Here is a 25,281-nt window from a genome sequence, read left to right as displayed (position 1 = left end):
ATACCAACAGTGGAGGAAATACTTCAAGAACTAACTACCAGCAAGGTATTCTCAAAAATTGATCTGAAATGGGGCTATCATCAATTAGAGCTGGATCCAGGTTCCCGAGATGTAACAACATTTGTGACTCACTGTGGATTGTATCGTTACAAGAGACTATCATTTGGAATTAATGCAGCTTCGGAGATCTACCAGTATGAAATCCATCGAGTGATTCAAGGCATTCCTGGAGTTGCCAACATTTCGGACGACATCATAGTCCATGTACCAACGAAGGAAGAGCATGACAAATGGTTGAGGCGTGTACTATCTAGACTACAGGAGGCAGGCCTTACCGTGAATGGAAACAAGTGCCAGTTCGGTGTGTCAGAAATGGACTTCATGGGACACAGATTTACACGGGAAGGACTAAACCCTGCAGAGGCCAAGGTGAAAGCTATTGCAGAGGCACGTGCACCTCAGAACGCAACAGAGGTGAGGAGTTTCCTGGGATTGGTCAATTTTTGTGCAAAGTTCATTCCTAATTTCACTACAGTGGCAGAACCACTAAGGAAACTAACCAGGAAAGGTGTACCATTTCATTTTGGATCTGAGCAGAAGAAAGCGTTCACAGCGCTGAAGCAAAGCCTGACAGATGCAAAAACTCTTGGATATTACGATCCGGCGGCATCAACCAAAGTTATAGTGGATGCCAGCCTGGTTGGTTTAGGAGCTGTGTTGGTCCAGATGCATGATGGAGGACCAAGAATCATTGCCTATGCCAGCAGATCGTTATCAGATGTGGAAAGAAGATACTCTCAGACAGAGAAAGAAGCACTCGGACTTGTATGGGCCTGTGAGAGGTTCCATGCATATTTATACGGCATTGAATTTGAACTCATCACAGATCATAAGCCATTAGAGGTGATCTCTGCACCTAGATCCAAACCATGTGCCAGAATAGAGAGATGGGTACTCAGACTACAACCCTACAAATATAAAGTAATCCACATTGCAGGGAAAACAAACATTGCAGATCCGCTGTCCAGATTGGTGAAGGATGGTGGTCCACAATCCAAGTCAGAATTGGGAACAGAAACAGAGAGCTTTGTACGCTTCGTAGCTATTCAGTCAACACCGAAAGCTGTGACAACGAAGGAAGTCGAGAGAGAATCCGAACGTGATCCAGAACTCATGGAAGTAAGAGAATGCATACAGAGTGGACAATGGGACAAGTGTACTCACAAGGCTTACATTCCCATTAGAGATGAACTTTGTTGCATCGGACAGTGTGTATTAAGAGGTTGCAGATTGGTGATACCGCAAAGATTGAGACCGAAGATCGTATCCTTAGCGCATGAAGGACACCTAGGCATTGTTGGTACCAAGCAAAACCTCAGGACCAAGGTATGGTGGCCAGGTTGTGATAAAGACGCAGAGAAATTTGTTAAAACTTGTCACGGATGTCAAATCACAAGTAGGAGTAATCCGCCAGAACCGATCCGGAGTACGCAACTCCCGAAAGGACTATGGATCGACGTAGCTGTTGATTTTCTTGGACCTTTACCGACGGGTGAATCAATTATGGTAGTGATAGATTACTACAGCAGATACTATGAGTACGTGGTGTTGAAGTCCACAACCACTGAAAAAACAATACAAGCATTAGCAGAGATATTCGCAAGATATGGATTACCTGTTACATTATACTCTGACAATGGTCCACAATTCATTTCAGAGACATTTGCGGAATACATGAGGACCACAGGTATCACCATCATAAAGTAACTCCGAAATGGCCGCAAGCCTACGGAGAAGTAGAGAGACAAAATCAATCCGTTGAAAAACGATTGAGGATTGCACACGCAGAAGGACAAAATTGGCGAGAAGCATTGCTATCTTATGTGGCTGTCTATCGAGCAACGCCTCATGCAACCACTGGAAAAAGTCCTGCAGAAGCATTTTTTGGGAGAAAAATCTGCACAAAAATGCCAGAAATAAAGGAAATCCGAGACGACCAGGAGATGAGGGACCACGACGCTGAAAAGAAAGGTGCAGCAAAGCTGTACACAGGTTCGAAACGTGGAGCCAAGTACTCAGACATCATGCCAGGAAATAATGTTCTAGTGAGGCATGAAACTGGTGGTAAGCTAGACACACCTTATTACCATCAACCCTATACTGTCGTATCCAGAAGTGGCTGTATGGTGACAGTCAAGTCTCCGACTGGAGTCCTGTATAAGAGAAATGTATCAGGTGTAAAAAGGTACCAGTCCAGAGATACATCGAGTGAAGAGGTTGAAAGGCCAATACGAGATGCTGAAACTGAGAGACCTGATGATGTTCCAGAGGCACTTATCAGCTAGAGCGCCAGAAACACCCGAAGCCGTGGCGAGCAGTATTTCCGACGCTGAGAGTGAACAGCCGAGAAGCGATGAAGGTAGGCCGAAATGAAACCGGAAAGCGCCCAAACGATACGAAGACTTTGTGCCATAGTTTTAATAAGAACTTTAGGACAGTATTTAATCTTATATCATAAAGTGCAGGTATGAGTGCTGTAGGAAGTAAATTTTATGTAGTTGAGTTATAGTATTACCATTAGTTACGATGTTTGTAGGTTTCCGAGGGATATTGGTAAGTGAAGGTAAAGTTTATTTCTGATTAAAGGAGGGATGTTATGATAATGAATATGTATGAGATGTACCGGAAGTCACGTGGTATGAGAGAGAGATAAGAGCACAAGCAGGAGAACAAAGGAAACTGAAAAATAAAGACACTGAGAAGTTTACCTGATAAAACTTGTGTTTGATGTTTTATTAACTTCACATTTCGGGCCACAAATGTGACAAGATGTGGAGAAATTTCTTCAGCCTGCGGGTGGTAAATCTATTGAAGTTGTTGCTACAGGCGGTTGTAGAGGACAAGTCATACGGTGTATTTAAGGTAGGGATTGAAAGGTTCTTGATTAGTCATGGCATCAAAGGTTATGGGGAGAAGGCTGGGCAGTGGGGCTGATTGGGAAATCGATTCGCTCATGATTAAATGGTTGGGTAGATTTCTGTTTCCATGACTTATGGTCTTATGGTATGACAATAAACTCATTATAATTATCTTTCACTTTGCAAGAATCATAAAATAGTTTTAGCTTTTGTGGTTGTTCAGCCCATTGAATCTAATGGTGATAAAATGAATGTTTAAAAGTAGAAATTATTTTCTATTACCATTTCCATTACTGTTGGGCATTCCTACAGTCTGCAAAGTGAATAAGTCAAATTCATCTTTTATAGGTACTGATGACTGAGAGGAATACTTTTGACTTTTAGCTGAATACTTTTTTGTTTAATGTCTCCTAAGAAAGTTAACTCTTTTAATAGATCAGGACTTCCACTGCTGGTCTTGTACATAAAATTAGTTGTGTTGAAGTAGGCTTGAATCTACAACAGCTTGCCTTGGAGGTGAGGGAGTGATCGCAGAACCTAGCTGACATATAGAGGAGCATGCTGAAGAGTTGATCTGACACGACCCTTCTGTGCCACATGTGTATGAGTAATTGAGCATCCAAAGTGTTATGGATTATATTAAATTTTATATTATATACAAATAGGTTTTTAAAAGAGATTGATTGGGGGGGGGGGGGTGGTTAGTGTAGGTCACCTCACAAACAGACATTAACATTTCACAAAAGACATCTCATTTGAAATGCAAGAGCTATGCATAAGCAGAGAAGTCATGACCAGGGTGACTTTATAGAAACTTTGAAGAATGCCTATGGAGACTTCACAAGTAGGTGTTAATTGGAATGATGTTGTGGAATAAATGGATGATTGACTTTAAAGCATCAGGTGTCCAGGCTCAGAATCTGATTCCAGTGCTAGTAATCTGTCTGGTTGCAGTTTGCTGTTCTAAGAGGGGTCATGTGGTTTTGCAAACAGAGAGAGAAAAAAAAGGAGATTCTTTGGAGAGAAAGAGAGAGAGAGAAGGCAGTTCTATGGTGACTTTTAAGGCAGCAACATGGCAAGCTGGCAGGCTTGTTGAAAACCCCATTTTGAAGATGGGTTGTGAATTCTGAGTTCAGCCTGTTAAAAACACGTAGTTCTTACAAGAGGAAATTGCTGGCTAGAGTGTTTCTCCTGAAATAAGGGAAACAAGAGGAACTCATTGGGACCTGGAAGAAGAGGTTATCATTTGGAAAACCCTTGATGGGGCAAGTTTCTTCGGCAAGACACTGAAGTGACTGATCAGTGGAAATCAGTTTGTATGTGTGTCCAATGAGCAACAAATCTCTCTCTAAAACCAATGAGAATCTTCCTGAGAGATAACCATTTACCTTTAAGCACCACAGCCTGGTGAAAATTCATAAATGTTAAATTCTCTGCACAGTATAGAATTGCCTGATACCAGTGAACTTGGAGAAATGAGAAGTGACTTTTAAAGCAAAGAACCTTCCTGAACATATACATATTACATACACATGTGGTTAGAATTAGAAGGTGGTAAAGTTAACTTAATAGTAATAAGTTAAAGTTAGATCCAATTTTTTCATGTTTAAAGAAAATTAAAAGAAACTTTTATTTAAGTAACTATTTGTCTTGGTGAATTTCTATTGCTTCTGGGTTTTGGGGTTCTCTAGGCTTGTAACAAAGTGGGGGCTCATTCTTTTCGGATTAAAATATTTGGAGTTTTGGGATCTTAAACTTTTGGAGTTTTTATGATTTATTGTGTGTGGGTGCGTGGGTGCGTGCGTGCGTGTGGAAAAACAGCAGCAATGGATGTTAGTATATTTTTGTTACACCCATCATCTGTGGAGCTACAGAGAAAAAGAAAAGAGGAACTGATGGTCATTGCTAAGAAATTAAAGCTGGCTGAAATCAAGCATTGGATGAACAAAATACAAATACAGAGGATAATAGTGAAATATTATATAGGTGAGGGAAAATTTGTTGAGAAAGTCTTAGACAATTTTCCTGAGGATAGATCCTTTGAATTGGAATTGGAGAAATTGTGGGTGGAAAAAGAAAGAGAGAAACAGAGGGTGGAAGAAGAACGAGAGAAATGGAAGTTTGAATTTCAGAGACAACAAAATGAGGCTGAGGAAGCTGGAAAACAGGATATGAGTTAGAAGTAACTGAAAAATAGAGGGAGGATGTTGAAAGAGATAGATGGTTTCAATTAGAGAAGTTAAAAATTGGGATGGGGAGGTAAGAGAATTGAGGCTGTAACTCCTGGGGAGAGATTTTTGGCTAGGAGAGAGGTAAATTTATTTCCTCCTTTCAAGATGGCCAAAAGAAAAATGGCATCTTATGCTCCAAAATATGTTGAAGGGCAAAGCATAAAGTGTATACTCTAGTTTGAATACAGAGCAAGTGAAAAATTATGATACTGTTAAGCAAGCAGTATTGAAAGTTTATGAGTTGGTTCCAGAAACATATAGACAAAAATTGAGGAGTTTGGTGAAAACATGGAATCAATCTTATATAGATTTTTCTCTAGTAAAATCTGTATATTTTGACTGTTAATGCACCTCAAAAAGAATAAATAATGATTTTGACAAGAGTGTTAGTGGCCTGCAATGCTTCCTTGTGGATGCCACCTTTACAATGGGCTATGCAACCATAACTCAAGTGATGAAAAGTGGGCTACGCTGGAACGTGAGTGTGCAGCTTGGAAAGAGTTTCCTAAGAGATGGTGTGTGGGGGGGGGGGGGGTGCACCTCAGCTAAGGAATAACTACTGAATGGAATCTATGAGCAACGAAGTTGAGTTTGACTCACTACTGAGGTTGAACTTGAGATCTGGCTGGATAGGAAACTGGGGTTAGAAATTGAGAATGTTAATAAACATATAAGAATTGGAAAAGTAACAGGACAGTCTTAGGGATGGAAGGCAGATGTCTCTGGATAAAATAGAAGACAATATACAGAAGCCTTATTGGATGAAAATGGGTAGGAAGTTTTGAATCATACCCCATATGCTCACCCTTGTTTTAGCAGCCTGAATTATTGTTCCATCTAATTGATATATGGCAAAGTTGGCTAGCCTTACTTTGACGTGCTTGCTGAATTTCTTTACTTAATTGTCTGGACAACCTCGCACTTCATGCATCCCAACAGCAACACTAACAATCTATACATTTTCCGAGAAAGTTTTCCTTTCGTGAACTTATTTTGCCAATCCCTCCAATGATTAATTTTTATGATCTGGATGTTGCTAGCAAGGTCAGCCCTTTTTCGCCTATCCGTGATTGTCTTACCCAATTTGAACCATTCCAAATGCTGCCACAGGCCAAATTCCCATAATGCTATTGGGGATGGAGTTCCAGGATTTTGACATAGCAGTGATAAATGGCCAGCAATATACTTCCAACTTGGGGTGATGTATGAAGTGGAGCCACTGCAGGCTGTGGTGTTTCCATGCACCTACCAACTTTGTCCTTCCAGGTGATAAAGGTAGCAGGTTTGGTGGGTAACTGTAAGAGTAACCTGGGTCGACGGTGTACACTGTAGTCACTTTAATTTAATGCTTATGGCGGTCAATGAGATATAGTGTCAATGACATAGGCTGCTATGTGATTATGGTGTTGAGTTACTTGAGATTTGTTGTAGCTGTTGATTGGTTCAGACAAATTTATGCTTGATGATGACACCCAGGTATTTGATGATGGGAGTGACTTAGCAATGGTTAGCACACGTAGCTTCAGACGGTATAATTTACAAAATGTAGCCCACTGTGGCAGCACTTCACAAAATGTAATGCATCTGCTCGTTCTTCAACAGCCCTATCTCCTCTCTATCCTGGTAATTTGTGTGCCCTGACTAAGTAAACACTGGCAGTCCCAATCCAAAACTCAATGTCCATAATGAGACCCTTGTTCAAATTACTCTGAGGTTAAGTAATGATCTCAAAACAAACACAAAGCTTTCCTTTCTGTTCTAGCTAGTGGAACCTTATCTTCCAAATGGAAATGTTCCCTGGAAGGTTTACTTTATGAAAACTAGTTTGAATGCTTACAAACACACAAAGTAAACAAGACACTGAACTCCAGTTATGGAATCAATAAAACCTTGAAAAACAACACAGTTAGTAAAGAAGAACCAACCTTGTAATTCAAACATGTTTCTAAAAACATTTGGAAGAATATTCCTCACTTATTAACTTGGACATTAAGTCTTCCAGGATCTCGTTAAGGATGTGATTTATATTAATGTTTGCCACAGATCTTAATTTGAGTTGTTTTTAACATTTGGTCTCCATAGGGAAACAAACAATATTTAAAATCTGATGCAACAATATTCTCTCATTCTCTTCACTTTTTTTTAACTTGTCAATGAAGATGAAAGAATTGATGATTTTTTGGCCAAGATTACAGAGGATACAAAGATAGGTGGAGGTGCAGGTAGTGTTCAGGAATCACTGAGGCTACAGAAGGTCTTGTACATGTTAGGAGATTGGGCAAGGAAATAACAGACGGATACAGTGTTGAGAAATGCATAACCATGCACTTTGGTGGAAGGAATAAAGTTCAGGACTATCTTCTAAATGAGCAACAAGTTCAGAAATTGGAGGTGCAAAGGAACTTGAAGAGGGAGACCTTGTGAAGGATTCCCTAAAGGTTAACTTGCATGTAGACACAGTAGAAAGGAAGGTAAATGCAATGAAAGCATTTGTTTCAACAGTTGGAGTATTGTGGGCAGTTTTGGTATCTAAGTATCGAAGGAAAGATGTCTTGGCATTGGAGAGCATCCAGAGGAGGTTCATGAGAGTGATCCCTGGAATGAAAGGGATATCCTACGAGGAGCATTTGATGGCTCTGGGATGTATTTACTGGAATGAGTGGGGATCTCAATGAAACTTATTGAATACTGAAAGAATAGACATGGAGAGGATGTTTCCCTATGGTGGGAGAGTCTGGGACGAGAAGCCACAACCTCAGAATACCAAAATGTCTCTCTAGAACAGAAATGAGGAGGAATTTCTTTACATGGATGCTGGTGAATATGTGGAATTAATTGCTGTGGATAGCTGTGTACTGAGAACATAGAATAAAACAGCTCAGTATGGGCCCTTTAGCCCACAATGTTATGCTGACCTAGAAAACCTTCTCCATGATCAATCTAATCTAATATGCACCAATTTTTTTTAACTTGTTGTAGCCTAACAGGTATTTAACAAAAAGCTACAATAGTATCAATTATATTAAATTAAAAGAGATAATTGTGGTGATACACCACTAGCCTACTGCAGGGGGCGACCTGTGTACCTGCAGGAAGATCACTGGAGAACAGACAACACCTGGCCGGCTGTCAATCAGTGAACCTGAATGGACCAAACACCACCCAGCTGGCTGCTAGTCATCTTCCCAGGCTATAAGCCACATCCGGCCCCTCTCGAGTCAGTCACTCAGGAGCAGAGCACAGCAAGCAACAGCAGAGACATTAAGCTGAATAAAGCCTGTTGTTCAGTCTTTGAATCTTGTGTTTGCTTACTGTCGTGACAGTGCAGCACAATAATAAATAAATAAATAGACGTGGATACTAAATATTCACAGTTACCATGATTCCAGAACAAGATAGTAGCATTACAATGTTGGAGTGTTGGAGCAGTCTGTGATTAGTATAACAAGGGTGATTTAAGAGCCTGATAGACATTGGGAAGAAACTGATCATGAGCCTAGAGATGCTAGTCATCAGGTTTCCATGCCTTCTACCCAAAAATGACAGTGAGAAGAGGATGTGACGAGGGTGATACAGTTCCTTGATGAAGTTGACTGCCTTCTTGAGATAGCGTCTCTCATAGCGTCATTCATTGGATGGGAGATTGGAGCCTGTGGTGGGCCTTGTCATATTTACAGCCTTCTGCATTCCTGGGCACTTGAATGACCAAACTGATGCAACTAGTCAGTCTACTTTCTATAGTATACCTGTAAAGGTTTGAGAGATGATATGTTGAATCTCCTCACACTTAGACACTAGAGAAATTGTGTTATATGTATTTAATATAATACTTGAAATACGTTATAAGATAAAATCTGTAAAGCTAGCTGATATCTTGGATGCACACCCTTCATCAGAATTCCATTTAAACTTTCTGGCAACTTTTCAAACATTGCACAAGTATACACTAAAGAGATTTCTTTAAACATATAAAAATTACTTACTATATTTGATCTTTTCATAGCTGTATTTCTCAACACCCCAATAAATCTATAACAGTAAAATATTTAATTGAACATAGATGATGAATTAATCTATCAAAGTTGATGAATTAATCTGTCAAAGCTTTGATATTTTAAGAATAAACAGCCACTTGACATTGCTATGTGGTCATGATTTTGTAAGTACTCTCTGGTGTACCTCAATATTTGACACAGTGAAGGTAGAAGTAGGGAAAGAAGGAAACTTTGGCTTTTAAAATAAACATTATTGTTCTGAGTAACTTCTACTTTCATATTAATGTGTCTAATGCACTATTTAAAATGATTCCCATTGACAGGAGCAGTGGAAATCCCTTCCTATATTGTTGCTTGTTTTGTGATGGACAGACTGGGTAGAAGAAATACATTAGCGCCGTCCCTCTTTCTGACTGGTATCACCTGTACTCTCAGCATGGTCATTCCTCAGGTAATATTCATTTTATTTCCTCAAAAACTAATCTGGATCTGAAATGTGTCCTTTGATTGGGAAATATTCAAGGTAATTTTGTCTTCTTTTTGCACCTAAAATTAATATTAGTGAGACTAATTTTAAATAAGTTTCCTACCAGAAAATTTTGTCCAAATTGTTTGCATCTGACTGCTGTTCAAGAGGAAAAGAATAGATGAAATTGGAATAAAAAATGGAGGCTCTGCTGGAGCCACTGTAACAGCAGCACCGCCACTGGAGTGGACTGAGGAGAGCAGAAACCCTGGAGACCACTGCTCCAAAGGGTTGGACTGGTCAGTTCTAATGCCGATGGTTTCGAACAAGCATTAAATAGTCTGTTAAAAGAGCCAATGGTGCTTTTAAACTAAAATCCTGCAACCAACAACTGTGCCCAAAATGGCGGCACCTATATATGGCAGTGGCCATGAGGGTTTGCAAACTCTGGGGAGCAGCAGACTAGCCCAGGGCACCAGAAACAAATAAAACACCACCCACACCCTGTTGAGAAGAAGAAACAGAGGAGACGACCTTACAGGATGGTGATTACGGAAACGGGTCTGTGAGGAGCTCAATGGCTGAGGGACCCATACAGGCTATGGGGGACATGGTCGAGGGACCTATGTGAGCTGTGGACTGCTAGAGATTAGCTCATGGGAACCAAATATTGGAGCTGGGATTCGAGTGGGTACAGAGGGCAAGAAGGGCTGTGGGCAATGAAGAATTCCAGATCATGTCAGAGATTTGGATCTGGAGCTTGGGTTGCCGATGGATCGAACAGGAGTCTGTGCAGCTGTAGATGCTGCGGGAGCACTGGAGATGTATCAGTGGACACCCAGTGTCTCTGAAGGGGCTCTAATTTGCTTCTTTTTCTTTTGTACTGTAAGGGGTGCTGAGCAACACTAATGGTGGCTCTTTGCCTTACGGCAGGCAGATGACAATTTTGTGTAATATTAGATGTTCTGTACTATTGCGCGACAGTAAAGGAATATTGATCTTGAAAATATGCTCAACATGTTTAACATGAACAGTGAGCTGAGGGGCATTGTAAATCAGCATTTAGAGAGACATTAGTTAATGAAAGAAAAATCATATTTGATAGAGCTCCTCAAGGATGTAACAGGTAGAGTTGATAGTGGGGAACCTGTACATGTAGTTTATTTTGATTTCTGGAAGGATTTGACAAGGTGCCACATTGAAAGGTAAGAGCTCAGCATTGAGAATAGTGTCAGGGACTGAAAACTGATTATCAAACATAGGCAAAGATTTGGAACAACCAGGTCAATTTCAGGCTGGACAGTTGTAATATGTAGAGTGCCTCAAGGTTCAGTTCTTTGCCTTCAGTTACTTACTATCAATATTAATGACCGTGTGGAGTCAGGGTGTAGTTATCCAACTCTACTCATGGTACGAAAAGAAGTAGAAGGGCTGATCAGGTGTTTGGGAATGGATTTGGTTGAGTGAATGACTAAACCATGGATTTTAATGTGAGAAAATCTGGAGTTGCAAATTCCATTGAGAAGAATCAGAATGGAGAGCATTTGAAAATGAATAATATTCAGAGGGATCTAAGTGCACTTGTGCTTGTATCATAAGAAATTGACAGGCAGGTTCAGTTGAAATGCAATTAGCGTATTAGGGTTGGAATTTAGAATACTGAATTTTTAAAACAGTAGGAACTGATTTGAAACTGCTGATCTGAACTGAATGTGAAGGGAATCTTGCTACAGCTTAAGGCAGGGGTGTCAAACTCAAATTCACAGAGGGCCAAAATTAAAAACTTGGACTAAGTCGTGGGCCAAAGTAAATATTTATTGAAAATTTTCAACAACATCTGCACGTTTTCACTTCTTTCAACATCTGTAATGTTAAACTTTTTCTTATTAAAATAAATGTTTAATAATAGTTTTGGTGAAACTCTTTCCAGAAGAAGCATTAACAAATGAGAAATAAAATATTCAATAAATAATATTTCTCTATAGCCTTTAAGCTCCTTTTAAATGTATTTTTTTCCACAAGCCAACAAGTCAAAAAAATAACAACTTGCTTCAATGACAAACAGGTTTATCTTTTAAAATGATGAACATATAGTCTGCCTCCCACCTGTCTTGAAAGGTCCTGTTTTCTGTCTTTGGTTTGGCCATTTTTCGTAAGGGGTTTATTACATGTGAGTTAGGCGACAGGTCACAGATGCTAGTGAAAGTAAAGAGAGGAGGTGGGGCGATTAGCGGACTGACGGGCCGGCGCCAACGCATTTGCAAAGCATTCTGGGATTTGTAGTATTAGCTGTGAATGCGCTATACTGGCACGGCGGCCAGCGGGCCAGCTCTAATACATATTCGATATGATCTTGCGGGCCAAATATAATTATATCACGGCCCAAATTTGGCCCGCGAGCCCGAGTTTGACATGTGTGGCTTAAGGTATCATAGAAGCAGTGTGATACACAGGGACACTTGGTTCATTAGGGATAATCATCATGGCTTTGTGCATGGTAGGTTGTGTTTAACCAGTCTTAGAGAGTTTTTCGAGGAGATTACCAGGAAAATTGACGAAGGCTGTGGATGCTGTCCACAAGGACTTTGGCAAGGACCCACTTGGGAGGTTAGTCAGGAAAGTTCAGATGCTTGGTATTTTTGGTGAAGTAGTAAAATGGATTTGACAATGGCTGGACGGGAGAAGCCAGAAAGAGGTGGATGATTGCTTCTCAGACTGGCAGCTTGTGTCTAGTGATGTGCCTCGGGGTACCGCGCTGGGATCATTGTTGTTTTTTGTCTCTATCAATGATCTGGATGATAATGAGGTAAATTTGCAGATGCCACTAAGATTGGAGGTGTGTGGATAGCGAAGGAGTTTATCAAAGCTTGCAGAGGGATCTGGACCAGCTGGTAAAATGGGCTGAAAATCGCATATGGAATTTAATAGAGACAAGTGTGAAGTTTTACATTTTGGAAGGACAAACCAAGAAAGGACCTACACAGTAAATGGTGGGGCACTGAGGAGTGCGATAGAACAAAGGGATCTGGGAATACAGATACAGATACACTGTTGGATAGGGTTGTAAAGAGAGCTTTTGGCATATTGGCCTTCATAAATCTAAGTATTGAGTATAAGAGTTGGGATGTTATGGTGAGGTTGTATATGACATTGGTGAGGTCAAATTTGGAGTATTAGGTGCAGTTTTGGTCACCTAACTATAAGAAAGATATCAATGAGATAGAAAGAGTACAGAGAAGATTTACTAGGAACTAAGTTACAGGGAAAGGTTAAACAGGTTCGGTCTTTATTCCCTGGATCGTAGAAGAATGAGGGGAGATTTTATAGAGGTATTTAAAATTAAGATGGGGATAAATGTATGTAGGTTTTTTCCACTGAGGGTAGATGATATCAAACCAGAAGACATGGTCAAAGGGTGAAAGTGAAAAGGCTGAGTGGGATTATGAGGGAGAATTTCTTTACAGAGTGCTGGGAGTGTTGAATGAGCTCCCAGCTGAAGTGGTGAATGCAGGCTTAATTTTAACATTTTGGAAGAACTTGGACAGATACGTGGATGGGAGAGGTATGGAGGCCTATGGTCTGGGTGCAGGTCAGTGGGAATAGGGAAAAAAAATGGTTCAGAAGGGGCCTGTTTCTGTGCTGTAATGTTCTGTGATTCTATTACATCCACACTGGCTCTCTAGAGAACAATCTCATCATCCTACTGCTCTGCTATTTTCTCTCAGCACTTCAAATTATTTTCTCTCTTATGTTAAGTGTGCCAATTATGTTTTTTACACAGCTGCTATGTTCTAGGAAATTATTCCCATTTTCCCAGAGCACATGCTGTGTAAGAAGCTTGGAACTGGACTTTTTGCCGCCTCGACCTTTTGCCATTTTGCCTGCAGTATAAACACCTCTGTAGGCATTCTGGGACCATCTTGGGTCAAAGTGTTTTGGGTACTGAAATTTTCTTAGTCTATTTGTAATTTTTTTTAGTACTGTCCACTGTTCTGCTCTGTCCCAGTGGTCCGCTGCCTGCTTTCTCCTGCACCCTACTGTCCCTCTCTGTCCCAGCAGTCCATTGCCTGCTCTCAGTTGCCATGAGCTCTCAAGCCTAACACTAACCCTATCCCTAACCAGAGCCCCAACCATAGCCCAAACCCTAACCTTATCGCAAATCCCACACCTAACCCTAAATTGTGAATATAAGGTCACCCACTATGCAGACTATCAACTTACCCCAGGACATATCAAAATGCAAAACTGATCCCACTAAGAGCTAGAAACAGGCACAGAGTAATGAAAGCATGGGGAAACCAAAAGTGGAAGTTTATAGTGACACAGAACCTCTGAGAGAGGAGACCAGTGAACACAAGAGGGATGATTATTCTGCTGCCTGCATATTGATAAACTGACCTGAACTCTAGCCCTAGATTTGACATTAGGTCTGCCTGATTGTGAGCAAGTTGGTCTGTGGTTTTGTCCTCTTTGAATAGTCTGAAGCCCACCACCCCGCTCCCCCACCAACAGCCCGCCACCAGCCCCAAACGATAGGTAGCATTGATTAGTAAGGGATTACTTAAGGTGGTCTGTGAGTGGAAAGAAAAAGATTGAAATCCACTAGTTCAATAAATATTTGCAGTAGATTTTCCCACACTCTTTTATAAATTGTATGCATATGTTTTATTAAATTGTCCATGTATTTTCCCACACTCTCTTATACATTGTGTGCGCAATTTTTACCATGCTCGTTCATATTGAGCACGTACGTGTTTTATTCCCACACTCTTCTATTAGTTGTTGTGTTTTAATAAAAGTAACGTTTGATAGCAAACCCTTGTGTAGAGATTCGTCTCTCATGGATCTAACACCTCAACACAACAGTGACCAGTGGGGGAACTGACAGCATTACTCACCATTATCACTCTAATTTCAACCTAAATATTTTTGAGCCATTTTTTGGAAACAAAAAATGGGTCTAACATGCATCAAATATGGTATGTTATATGTGACATTAGAATCAGACACCGAAGCTGTTGAGTTACATGTCCCATTCCTTTTGTTCGTGGAATGCCGGAACACTGTTTAAAATAAAGGACAGAAATGAAGATTTGCAGTTCCTGTGTGAACAACCTATGCCAGGATATCAGAGACTCTTCATAATGGTAAAATCCTGCAAAGTCTGTGTAAAAATCATAATTGAATTGTCCTCAAGTTAAAGGGGAAGAAAAATTGGCAAGGTGTGAGACAGTTGTGAGACAGGTGTACTCTTACAATTGGACACGTATTGGCAAGTTCACACTTCTAATGAACATATTTTTTTAAAAAAAGGTAATATTAGCCATGGAGGCAGTCGTTAAGAAATCCCATAAGGCCATTCCTAATAGGACAGGGTTGTCTGATCATGAACAGCTAATGAAGTTGGATCTGCACTTCAGAAGGAGGGATGTTCTTAATAAAACAAAAGTTCACATGGGGATAACAGTGTGGATTTTATGAAAATGTTTAACAATGGGAGAGTCTCAAATGAGGGGACATTCCAAGCAATAGCTTGGAGGCACACAGGAGATTGCTACAAATGCAGACTTGAGGGTTATTTCTGTCCAAAATGACCATCATGAGCTCCTGATTGCAGGCCATTTTTACTCCCTTTCCCATTGTCCCACCAATCTGTTTGTCCTTGGCCTTCTCCACTGCCAGGGTGAGACTCAAGTAACCTCAACGTAAACTAGAGGAAAAAAAATCTCATATTCCACCTGGGCAGTCTACAGCTCAATGGTGTGAATTTTCTAATTTCAGGTCATAAGTCTCCTCTCTCTTTTTTTGTACCCCTTCTGCTCTTCCTTCTCCACATTCTTTGTCACCCATCCCACCACCCCCCCCCCAGCACCACCCCATCCATTTTCATACTTCCTTCTTTAGTTTCATTCCCCCCAGTTCCCATCTCCCCACTGATACTCTTCCACTCTCTCCACTCCCCTGCACACTACACCACCCTGATTTGCATCTCTCTCACCTCTTTTAGTTATCAGATTCCAGCACTGACAGTCTTTGTTTTCTGATCACCCTCTCCACCCTGTATGTCTCATCTTCCTCCACCTGACCCCTTGGTTTTTCTTGTCTCTTTCTCACTTTGTCTGAAATCATTCCCCTCTCCTCCTGTTTCTGACTGGCTGGCCAGTCCTGTGCAGGGCGCCTGTCTCGCCCTTCCCACCCTGTCATCTTTACACTGTGTCTGGACTACCTTAAAAAACACAATGCTGGAGAAACTCAGCAGATCAAACAATGTCCTATATATAGCAAGGATAAAAATACATAACCAATGGTTCAAGCTTTCCCTTTCCTCAGCCCTTCTGAAGAATTTTGGCTCAATCGTCAACCATTCTTTTTCTACCTGCTTGATCTGCTGAGTTCCTCCAGCAGGTTGTCTCTGGCTCGAGATAATAACCATTCATTTAAAACTGAGGGGTATAGGATTTCTTTTCTCGTGAATTTCTGGAGGGTTGCGGCGGATATATCACTAGTGGAACGTTGGGACCATACATTTTTGAAAGATTGGGGAATTGAGGGATATGGGGAACAGTCAAGAAAGGTTGGGTCCTGATTCATATCAGTCTTGGCCATACTGAATGGTGAAGCTGGCTTGAGAGGCATGATGACCTATTCCTGCTACTTTTTTCTTGTATTCAGCAAGGTTGTTTGCCTCTTTTGACTGAAGTGTAGAATATAAAAGTAGAGAGATCATACTGGGGATTATATACAGTACTATCAGGCTGTACTGTAGTTAGTTTACTAGGTTTCATCCATGTACAGTTCACGTACTGTGTACAATTCATGCACTGCGTACAGTTCGTGAACTACATATTGTTCAGGATATCACACTGCAAGAAAGCTGTGACCACACTAGAAAGACTGTCAAGATTTTAAAGGATGCAGAGTAACTAACTAGGCTGGAGTTGTTTTTAAAAAATCAAAGGCGATTAATGGTAGGTTTACAGATGTATAACATTGATGTCACTAAGAGAAATTGAAAAGTTAAATTATTTTGTATGAAAGTGGTTAATAACTGGGGAACATGAGTGAAAATTGATAAGATTAAAGCAGAGATAAGGAGACTATTGGGTGTGGAACTTGGCACCTGAAAGGTGATGGAGGCACTAAGTTCCAAACCAAGTTCATACATCATGTCATAAAGGAAACGAGGGCTAGGAACTGGCATTAAACTAAGTCCCAACAGCCCTAATATGGCCCGCATGGACATAATTACCCAACTTCTGCATCATGTACTTCTATTTCCATTCATTTTAAATTCAGCGGACCCAACTGAACCATGGCAAAGGGTTACATGCTACTGGATGGCACCTTACAGCAACAACTCTTTGTGAGCAGCTCTGACAGGAGGGGCTACAGGTCAAGCTGAGATGCTGGGATCTGAGGCTTTCACTCCCTACCATCCTCCTGGTCAACGTACAATCCTTGCAGAACAAACTTGATGAACTCCAAACCAGACTTCAACATCAGAGAGTTATTATGGAGTACTGCCTGATGTGATTTACAGAAGCATGGCTAAACACAGACATTCCGGACATGGCGCTGCAACCCAAGGGCTACACCCTCCATTGCACTGAATGAACACTGGCATCTGGAAAAACCAGGGGAGGCGGCATTTGTGTCATCATCAATTCATCGTGGTGCACAAATGTGACGATCGTGTCCCAGTCCTGCTCCCCTGACCTGGAACATCTGGTGATCAAGTGTTGCCCATTCTAGTTGCCAAGGGAGTTCACCACCATCATCCTGGTTGCAGTGTACATTCCGCCTCAGGCTAACAACAGGATAGCACTGGAGGGACTGAGCCCTGCCATAAGCAGCCATCCTGATGGCTTCCTGATCATTGTGGGGGACTTCAGTCAGGCCAATCTGAAGAAGACTCTGAGACACTACCATCAACATGTCATATATGAGACCAGGGGTACCAACACTTGACTACTGCAACACAACCATGAAGAATGCATACTGAGACTGCACTTTGGCAAGTCTGATCACCTGGCTGTACTTCTACTGCTGGCATACAAACAGAGACTGAGGACCAGAGCAGCAGTGCTGAAGACAGCGAAGGTATGGTTGAGGGAGGCGGAGGAGAGTCCGCAGGACTGCTTTGAATCATTGAACTGGAACATATTCAAGAACTCATCCATAGACATGAATGAATAAACAAGTGACACCGACTTCATCAAGACCTGTGTGGACGAGCATGTGCCCGTGTGTACAGACCGGGTGTTCCCCAACCAGAAGCCCTAGATGAATCAGAATTTGAAACCTACTGAGGGTGAGAACAATGGCATTTAAGGCCAGGGATCAGGATCTTTACAAGAAGTCCCAGTACGACCTGCGGAAGGTCATCTCTGAAGCAAAGTGGAGGAAGCTAGAGATGGAGACAGATACACACCAGCTATGGCAGGGTGCAGGCCATTCTAGCCTATAAAACGAAGCCGAACACTATAGATGGCTGTGATGCTTCATCACTTGATGAGCCAAACACCTTCTGTGTTGAGAAGAAGAACCAAACAGTGCCTACCAGAATCCCTGAAAAGACTGAAGACCCTGTGATATCTGTCTCTGAGGACAATGTCAGAACATCCTTCAAGAGGATGAACCCTCACAAGGCGCCAGGCTCTGACGGCATACCTGGCAGCCTACTGAAAATCTGTGCCAACCAACCTCTCATTGCTGTAGTCAGAGTTTCCCACCTGCTTCAAAAGGGCATCAATCATCCCGGTTCCCAAGAAGAGTAGTGTGAGCTGTCTCGATGACTATCGCCCAGTAGCACTACTGTGATAAAATGCTTTGAGGGGCTGGTCATGGCCAGAATGAACATGTACCTAAGGAAAGATCTGGACCCGCTGAAATTCACTTATCACAATCACTCCGCAGCAGATGCAATATCACTCTGGATCACCTCAAAAACAGCAATTCATGTATATGGCTGCTCTTCATCGACTACAGTTTGGCTTTCAACACTATTATTCTCTCAATTATTGATTAAGGAGCTACAAACTCTAGGCCTCTTTATCCCACTCTGCAACTGGATCCTTGACTTTCTCATCGGAAGACCAGTCAGTACAAATTGGAAATAACGGCTCCTCCTCACTGATTATCAACACAGGCGCACCCCAAGGATGGGTGCTTAGCCCACTGCTCTATCCATTATACACCCATGACTGTGTGGCCAGGCACAATTCCAATGCCATCTACAAGTTTGCCGATGGCACCACAGTTGTCGACAGAATCACAAATGGCAACGAAGAAGCGTACAGGAGGGTGGTAGATCAGCTCATTGAATAGTGTAATGACAACAACCTTGTGCTTAATATCAGCAAAACCAAGGATTGTGGGCTTCAGGAGGAAGGCAGGGGAACACGATCCAGTCCTCATCGAGGGCTCAATAGTGGAGAGGGTCAAGATCTTCAAATTTCTGGGTGTCAGCATCTCAAAGAATCTGTCCTGGAGCTTCCATAGTGATACAATCACGAAGAAGGCTCGCCAGCGACTATACTTTGTGAGGTGTCTGAGGAGATTTGGTATGTCTCTCGTAAACCTCTGCAATTGTACCATGGAGAGCATTCTGGCTGGCTACTTCACCACCTGGTATGGAGACACCAACTCTCAGGAACGAACTCCAAAGGAATGTTAACTCAGCCTGCGATATCACAGGCACCAGAATTTACTCCGTTGAGGACATCTACGTGAGGCGGTGTCTTAAAAAAGCAGCCTCTATCCTCAAAGACCCCAACCACCCTGCCCTTGCCCTCTTCACTCTGCTACCATCGGAAAAAAGGCACAGGAGCCGAAAGACGAGCCCTCAACAGCACAAGGACAGCTTGTCAGATTCCAGAATAATCAATGAACCAAAGACACTGCCTCACTTTTCATGCAGCATGACTTATTTTTTTTTTTACAGCAATGTTGTAAAATGGTTATAACATGAATGTTCGGACGATGATACTGCCAAAAAAATAAATTAACGACAATAAATTCTGATTTGGTGTCAATGCACTTAGTTTCTTGGCCAGAATCATCTCTCCTGATGGATGTTCCTTTCGAGCAAGAAACTTCTTGCCATACACTTTCACATTGATTCAATGTGGCCCAAGATCAAAACAATTTTTTTTAAAGTGTAGTCCCTGCTGTAGTGACCAATGTAATAACACTAAAAAAGATGATGTTTTCGGAATAAATAACTCATTAACATACTTAACATGAGAGAGAAAATAATTTGCAGTGCTGGGAGAAAAGAACAGAGCAATAGGATGATGAGATTGTTCTCTAGGGAGCCAGTGTGGACGTAATGAACCAAGTAACCCTGTATGCCACACTGCTTCTAAGATACCTTTAGCTGTAGCCAGATGTCCCTTCACATTCAGTTCAAATTAGCAACTATTCACTTTTCAGTTCCTATTGCTTCAGAAATTCAGTCTCATTGAGTAGCTTGACGAGTTTCTACTTACAACAATAAATATACTGCTTTGGATACTTTTGGGGACTGGACATTCTACCAGGGACAAGTTGTAGCGGTCAGATCTCTGGCACACAATCTAGTCCTTCAGCTCATAAGAGGAGATTTATAGTGGTTAATAGGGGGACTGAGTTCAAGAGGTCATGTTGTAACTCTAGAAATCTCTGGTGAGACCACATTTAGAGTTCTGATCACCTCATTATAGGAGGGATGTGGAAACTATGGAGAGGGTGCAGAGGAGATTTACTAGGATGTTCCCTGGACTGGAAAATAAGTCTTATGAGGCAAGGTTGGCAGAGCTGAGTCTTTTCTCTTTGGAGCGAATTAGGAGGAGAGAAGCCTTGATAGAGGTTGTGGCAGTCGTGTACTTACCTGCGTCGGGAGTGGTGCCAGTTGTCACTGGTATTCGAGGTGTAATAGCGCACATGCACAGGTTAGTTAAGAAGGCTGCAGATGTGGGATAGATCTCAGATGCAGGAGGAGGAGAGTGAAAGTATCAAGATCACCTTTGTGGCAGGAGAAACAATGAAAAGGTTGGTGGGGTTTGGCTGGGTGGTGTTTGGGGAGATGAAGCATAAAGTGTTGTGTCTGAAGGGAATAAGGAGAATCGACTCTATTTTGTGCTGAAAGAAACAAGTGAGTGTATTCTTTAATTGTGTGTAAACTGGGTAAATTACTACTGCTACCAGGTCTACTAGGATATGAGAGGCATAGATAGGGTGGACAGCCAACACCTTCTTCCCAGGGCAGTATTGGCAAACACCAGAGGACACATGTACAAAGTGAAAGGAAGGAAGTTTAGGGGAGACATCAGAGGTAATTTTTTTACCCAGAGAGTTGTGGGTGCCTTGTGGAATGCCTTGCCAGGGATGGCTGAAACATTGGGGGTATTTAAGAAACTCTTAGACAGGCACATGGATTGCAGAAAAATATAGAGACTTATGAGGTAGGGATGGTTTATTACTTTTTTTAAATGTATAGGTTGGCACAATGTCGATGGCCAAAGGGCTATAGTGTTCTATGTTCTGTTGGGGATTCAATAGTTAGGGGAATAGACAGAAGGTTATGTGAACAAGATCAAGACTCCCAGATGGTATGTTACCTCCCAGATGCCAGGGTCAGGGACATCTCAAATTGAATCTAAAGCATTCTGAAGCAGGAGGGTGAGCAGGCCAGATGTCGTGGCCTTCAATGACAGAGATAGGAAAAGGGATGAGGTCCTCAAACAGGAATATAGGGAGTTAAGAAGAAACTAAAAAGCAGGACCTCAAGGCTAGTCATCTCTTGATTGCTGCCTGCGCCACATACCATTGAGGGCAGGAATAGGAAGTTATTGCAGATAAATATGTGGCTGAAGAGTTGGTGCAGAGGGCAGGGGTTCAGATTCGTGGATCATTGGGATCTCTTCTGGGGAAGGTATGATCTGTGCAAAAAGAATGTGTTGCACCTGAATGGGAGGAGGACTAATATCTGGGCAGGCAGATATGCTGCAGCTGTTGGGGAGGGTTTAAACTAGTTTGGTAGGGGGAATATACACTGTGTAGCGAGATTGTGAGGAATGAGAGGTAGTCAATATGGCAAAATTGCCAGTGTAACTTTGGAAACAACATTGAAAAGGTTGATGAAGGTCCTGTATTTAAATGCCCACAGAATAAGAAATATGGTTGATGATCTTGAAGCAGAGCTGGAAATTGGCCATCACTGAGTCATGGATGAAAGAAGACAACAGCTGGGAACTAAATATCTATCTATACACAATACAGCATATCAGGGCAGGAAAGTAGGCAGAGCTGGTGGGGTGGTTCTGCTGGTTAAAAATGGAATGAAATCTTTGGAGGAAGGAGACATTGGATCAGAAGATGTGTGTAGAATTAAGAAACTATAAAGGCCAAAAGACTGTGATGGGAGTTGTATACAAGCCTTCACACTGTTGCCAGGATGTGGCAAATACAGAGGGAGAAAGAGAAGACATGCAAAAAGGGCATTGTTACATTAGTCATGGAAGATTTCAAGGTTGATTGGAAAACCCAGGTTGGTGCTAGATCCCAAGAGAAGGGATTTATCGGAAAGGCTTCTTGAAAGATCTGTGGAGATGGCAATTCTGGAATGGATATTGTGTAATGAATCAGCATTGGTAAGGGAACCCTTAGGGTGCAATGAACATAATATGATAATAATTTGCTCTGCAGTTTGATGGGAAGAAACTAAAATCAGATTTGTCGTATACCAGTGGAATAATGGGGACTACAGAGGTATCAGCGTGAACTGGCCAAAGTTTATTAGAAAGACATGCTGGCAGGGAGGATGGCAGAGCAGCCACAGCAGAAGTTTATGTGAGAAATAAGGAAGCCGCATGACATGTCTATTCCAGAAAAGAAGCATTTGAATGGAAAAATGGCACAACTGTGGTTGACAAGGGAAATCAAAGCCAGAGTAAAAGCAAAAGGAAAGGCATATGAGGAAGCAATAATTAGTGGAAAGAGACAGAACCGGGAAGCTTTTAAAAGCGTGCCAAAGGCAATTAAGAAGGTAATTAGAAAGGAAAATATGAACTTTGAAAGAAGGCTAGCAAATAATGCCATAAAGGACACCAAAAACTTTTTTAAATATATTAAGAATAAAAAAGAGGTGAGAGTAGATACAGTAGAGAACCGTGAGAAAATAATACTGGAGAAATTGTAATGGGAGATGGCAGAGGAACTAATGAGTATTTCACATCAGTCTTCACTGTGAAAAGCATTAGCAGTACACCCGACTTTTAAGGGTGTCAGGGAAGAGAGGTGAAAGCAGTCACAATCACCAGAGAGATGTGCTTGGGAACCTGAATGGGCTGAGGGTAGATAAGTCTCCTGGACCAGATGGAATGCACCCTCGGGTTATGCAAAAAGTAGCTATAGAGATTATGGAGGCATTTCAGGTGGTCTTGATGGGATGATACATAGATTCTGAAGGACTGGAAAATTACAAAGGTCAGCACTTTTTACATTTTACATTTATTATTTAGATTACAGAATAAATGACTGTGGCTAAGTTTGTAAATGATACCAAGATCGGTTGAGGAGCAGGTGGTGATGAGGAATGGAGAAGCTGCAGAGAGACTAAGATAGATTAAAAGAATGGGCAAAAAAGTGGCAAATGAAATACAATATTCGACAGTGTACGGCCCATATACTTCTCCCATATCTTATGGTCTTATACCTGAGCCAAGGCAGCTGCCAAAGTGGCAAGTTTTGCAGGAAGTGACAGGTAATTAATGTTTTTTTTTGTTGTTCATCTAGGACATTGAAGCTCTGAGTATCACGGTCAGTATGATTGGAAAGTTTGCAATTGCTGTGGCATTTGGACTGATTTATCTGTACACTGCTGAACTGTACCCTACTATAATACGGTAAGTGGTGCAAAATCTGTGATGATAAACTGCTAACTGTGACATGATATGATATGAGAGCTTAGTGTCATCTACATTTACAATCTACATATGCACCAAAATATTTTCTTGCTACAGCCACTCACCAACAGTACTAGTATAAATTACATTGCCAAAATGAAACATGAGACAGAACAAGAGAAAATGAATATCAAATGAAATATAAATAAGTGGCAGTACAACTCTGATTAACGGAAGTGGTCGGGACTGGACTCACTTCGGAAAAGAAAAAAAAAATAAAAAAAGGAAATAAATAAATAAATAAATAGATAAGTACAGTTGCAGTTATGCAAACAAAAGTGAATTTTTATTGTTTTAGGGAGGTTCTAGGAACTAATAGCTGTTGTAACTGTGCTTTAAATGTGAAAATACACTAACTACTGAGCAATGATTTGCTAGCCTGATGAAATCAAGAAAGGAAAGGACCACGAAATAAAGGGAAAGTAAACTCAAAAGATGAGTATTGTATAAATTTCTGCTTTTCTTGGTAAGAATCAAGACATTCCAGCTGAAGCAGGCACTTAGTTCATCATTCTCAGATGGTTTCGTATCTCCAGCAGTGCACACACATTTCTTCCTCTCAAGAAGATTCAATTTTTACATCCATTATGTTTATCAGCTCATGCACAGCTTGTATTGGAAAAACCATTTGACCATGAGAAAGGTCCATTTTCCGTGAAGTTCATGTTTTCTAGCAGGTATCATTGGGGTAGAACTGGTCATTTCACTTCTCCAAGAGATCAATGATTATACCAGGATCTCTCCTGACTTGAAAAGACTAGTACTACAAGAACAGGTAACTTAGCATTGGCCATATGGTGAAGAGTTCATGTAGAAATTAATGCATCATCTGCCGCCACCCGCCCTCCCTCCTCAAAACTGCCTAACCTGCTGGTTCTTTGATGCATTTTCTATTTTTAATTATACTGTTAATAAATTGCTACCATGTTTGAGACGTTGTGCCGGGTCTAACTATAAGCAGTTTTAAAGCTATCATGAAATAAATCTTATATCAGTTATTGCAAGTGACAACATTGATATCTGCTAGATAATCCCATTCCACACTAGAGAACAATGCCTGCACTGATACATCGATGGAAAATTGGCCGTGTTGAATTATGTCTTCTCAAGTGAATATAACAAACAAAAAAGGACTGCTTAAATTTGCTTTAGCAGCTCAAACGATAAACTAAAAAAAATCAGATTTTTTTTTCTTTGATGTGTACCTATTGGTTGTTCTATTTCCAACATCACCTCAATAATTTCTCTTGGATATGAATTATTTAAGGAGATCCAGAAACATTAAAGGAACTGCAAGCTTTCTAAGCAAGAAAACAATTTGGAGAGTGATGGTTGGGGTGGGGGGGGGGGGGGGGGGAGGGAACTTGCATGGAAGGTTGTCAAATCCACTGGAAACCAACTTAAACAGTCACATTTAGTATTCAAGGCCTGTTTTTCAAGGTCTCTATGTCAACCTCCCACTTGAATTTCATTATGTGGCTCTGTTTAGTAATTCTGGATAAGAGCTCTTATATAATGGTGAGAATGTTTCTTTTCAGTTCGCTGGCTGTTGGCAGTGGGAGCATGATGGCCCGTGTTGGAAGTACAGTGGCCCCATTTTGTGTCCTCCTTTCATCAGTGTGGATCTTTCTACCACAGGTAAAAAACAAATCCTTATCCAAAAGTTGCCAAATGAATAATGGGACATCTCAGGGTTGAAATGAACAACAAACAACAAATTGTAAA

At 41.3% G+C, this 25,281-nt stretch overlaps 1 protein-coding gene across 5 annotated transcripts in view; it reads left to right on the top strand.

Annotated features, from left to right (window-relative positions):
* The window catches only part of slc22a16 (solute carrier family 22 member 16), an 85,973-nt gene that overhangs the window by 47,532 nt on the left and 13,160 nt on the right, over window positions 1-25,281 (top strand). For all 5 annotated transcript variants that reach the window (XM_069887596.1, XM_069887599.1, XM_069887598.1 and 2 more), the window contains exons 6-8: window positions 9,468-9,595; window positions 23,387-23,496; window positions 25,095-25,194. In XM_069887596.1, coding sequence (XP_069743697.1) covers window positions 9,468-9,595; window positions 23,387-23,496; window positions 25,095-25,194 — 338 coding nt within the window. The remainder of the gene's footprint in view (window positions 1-9,467; window positions 9,596-23,386; window positions 23,497-25,094; window positions 25,195-25,281) is intronic.

This window comes from Narcine bancroftii, chromosome 6 (genome assembly GCF_036971445.1).
Source record: "Narcine bancroftii isolate sNarBan1 chromosome 6, sNarBan1.hap1, whole genome shotgun sequence".
NCBI lineage: Eukaryota > Metazoa > Chordata > Chondrichthyes > Torpediniformes > Narcinidae > Narcine > Narcine bancroftii.
The sequence above is the reverse complement of the archived record's forward strand: the minus strand, read 5'-3'. Positions and strand labels throughout refer to the sequence as shown.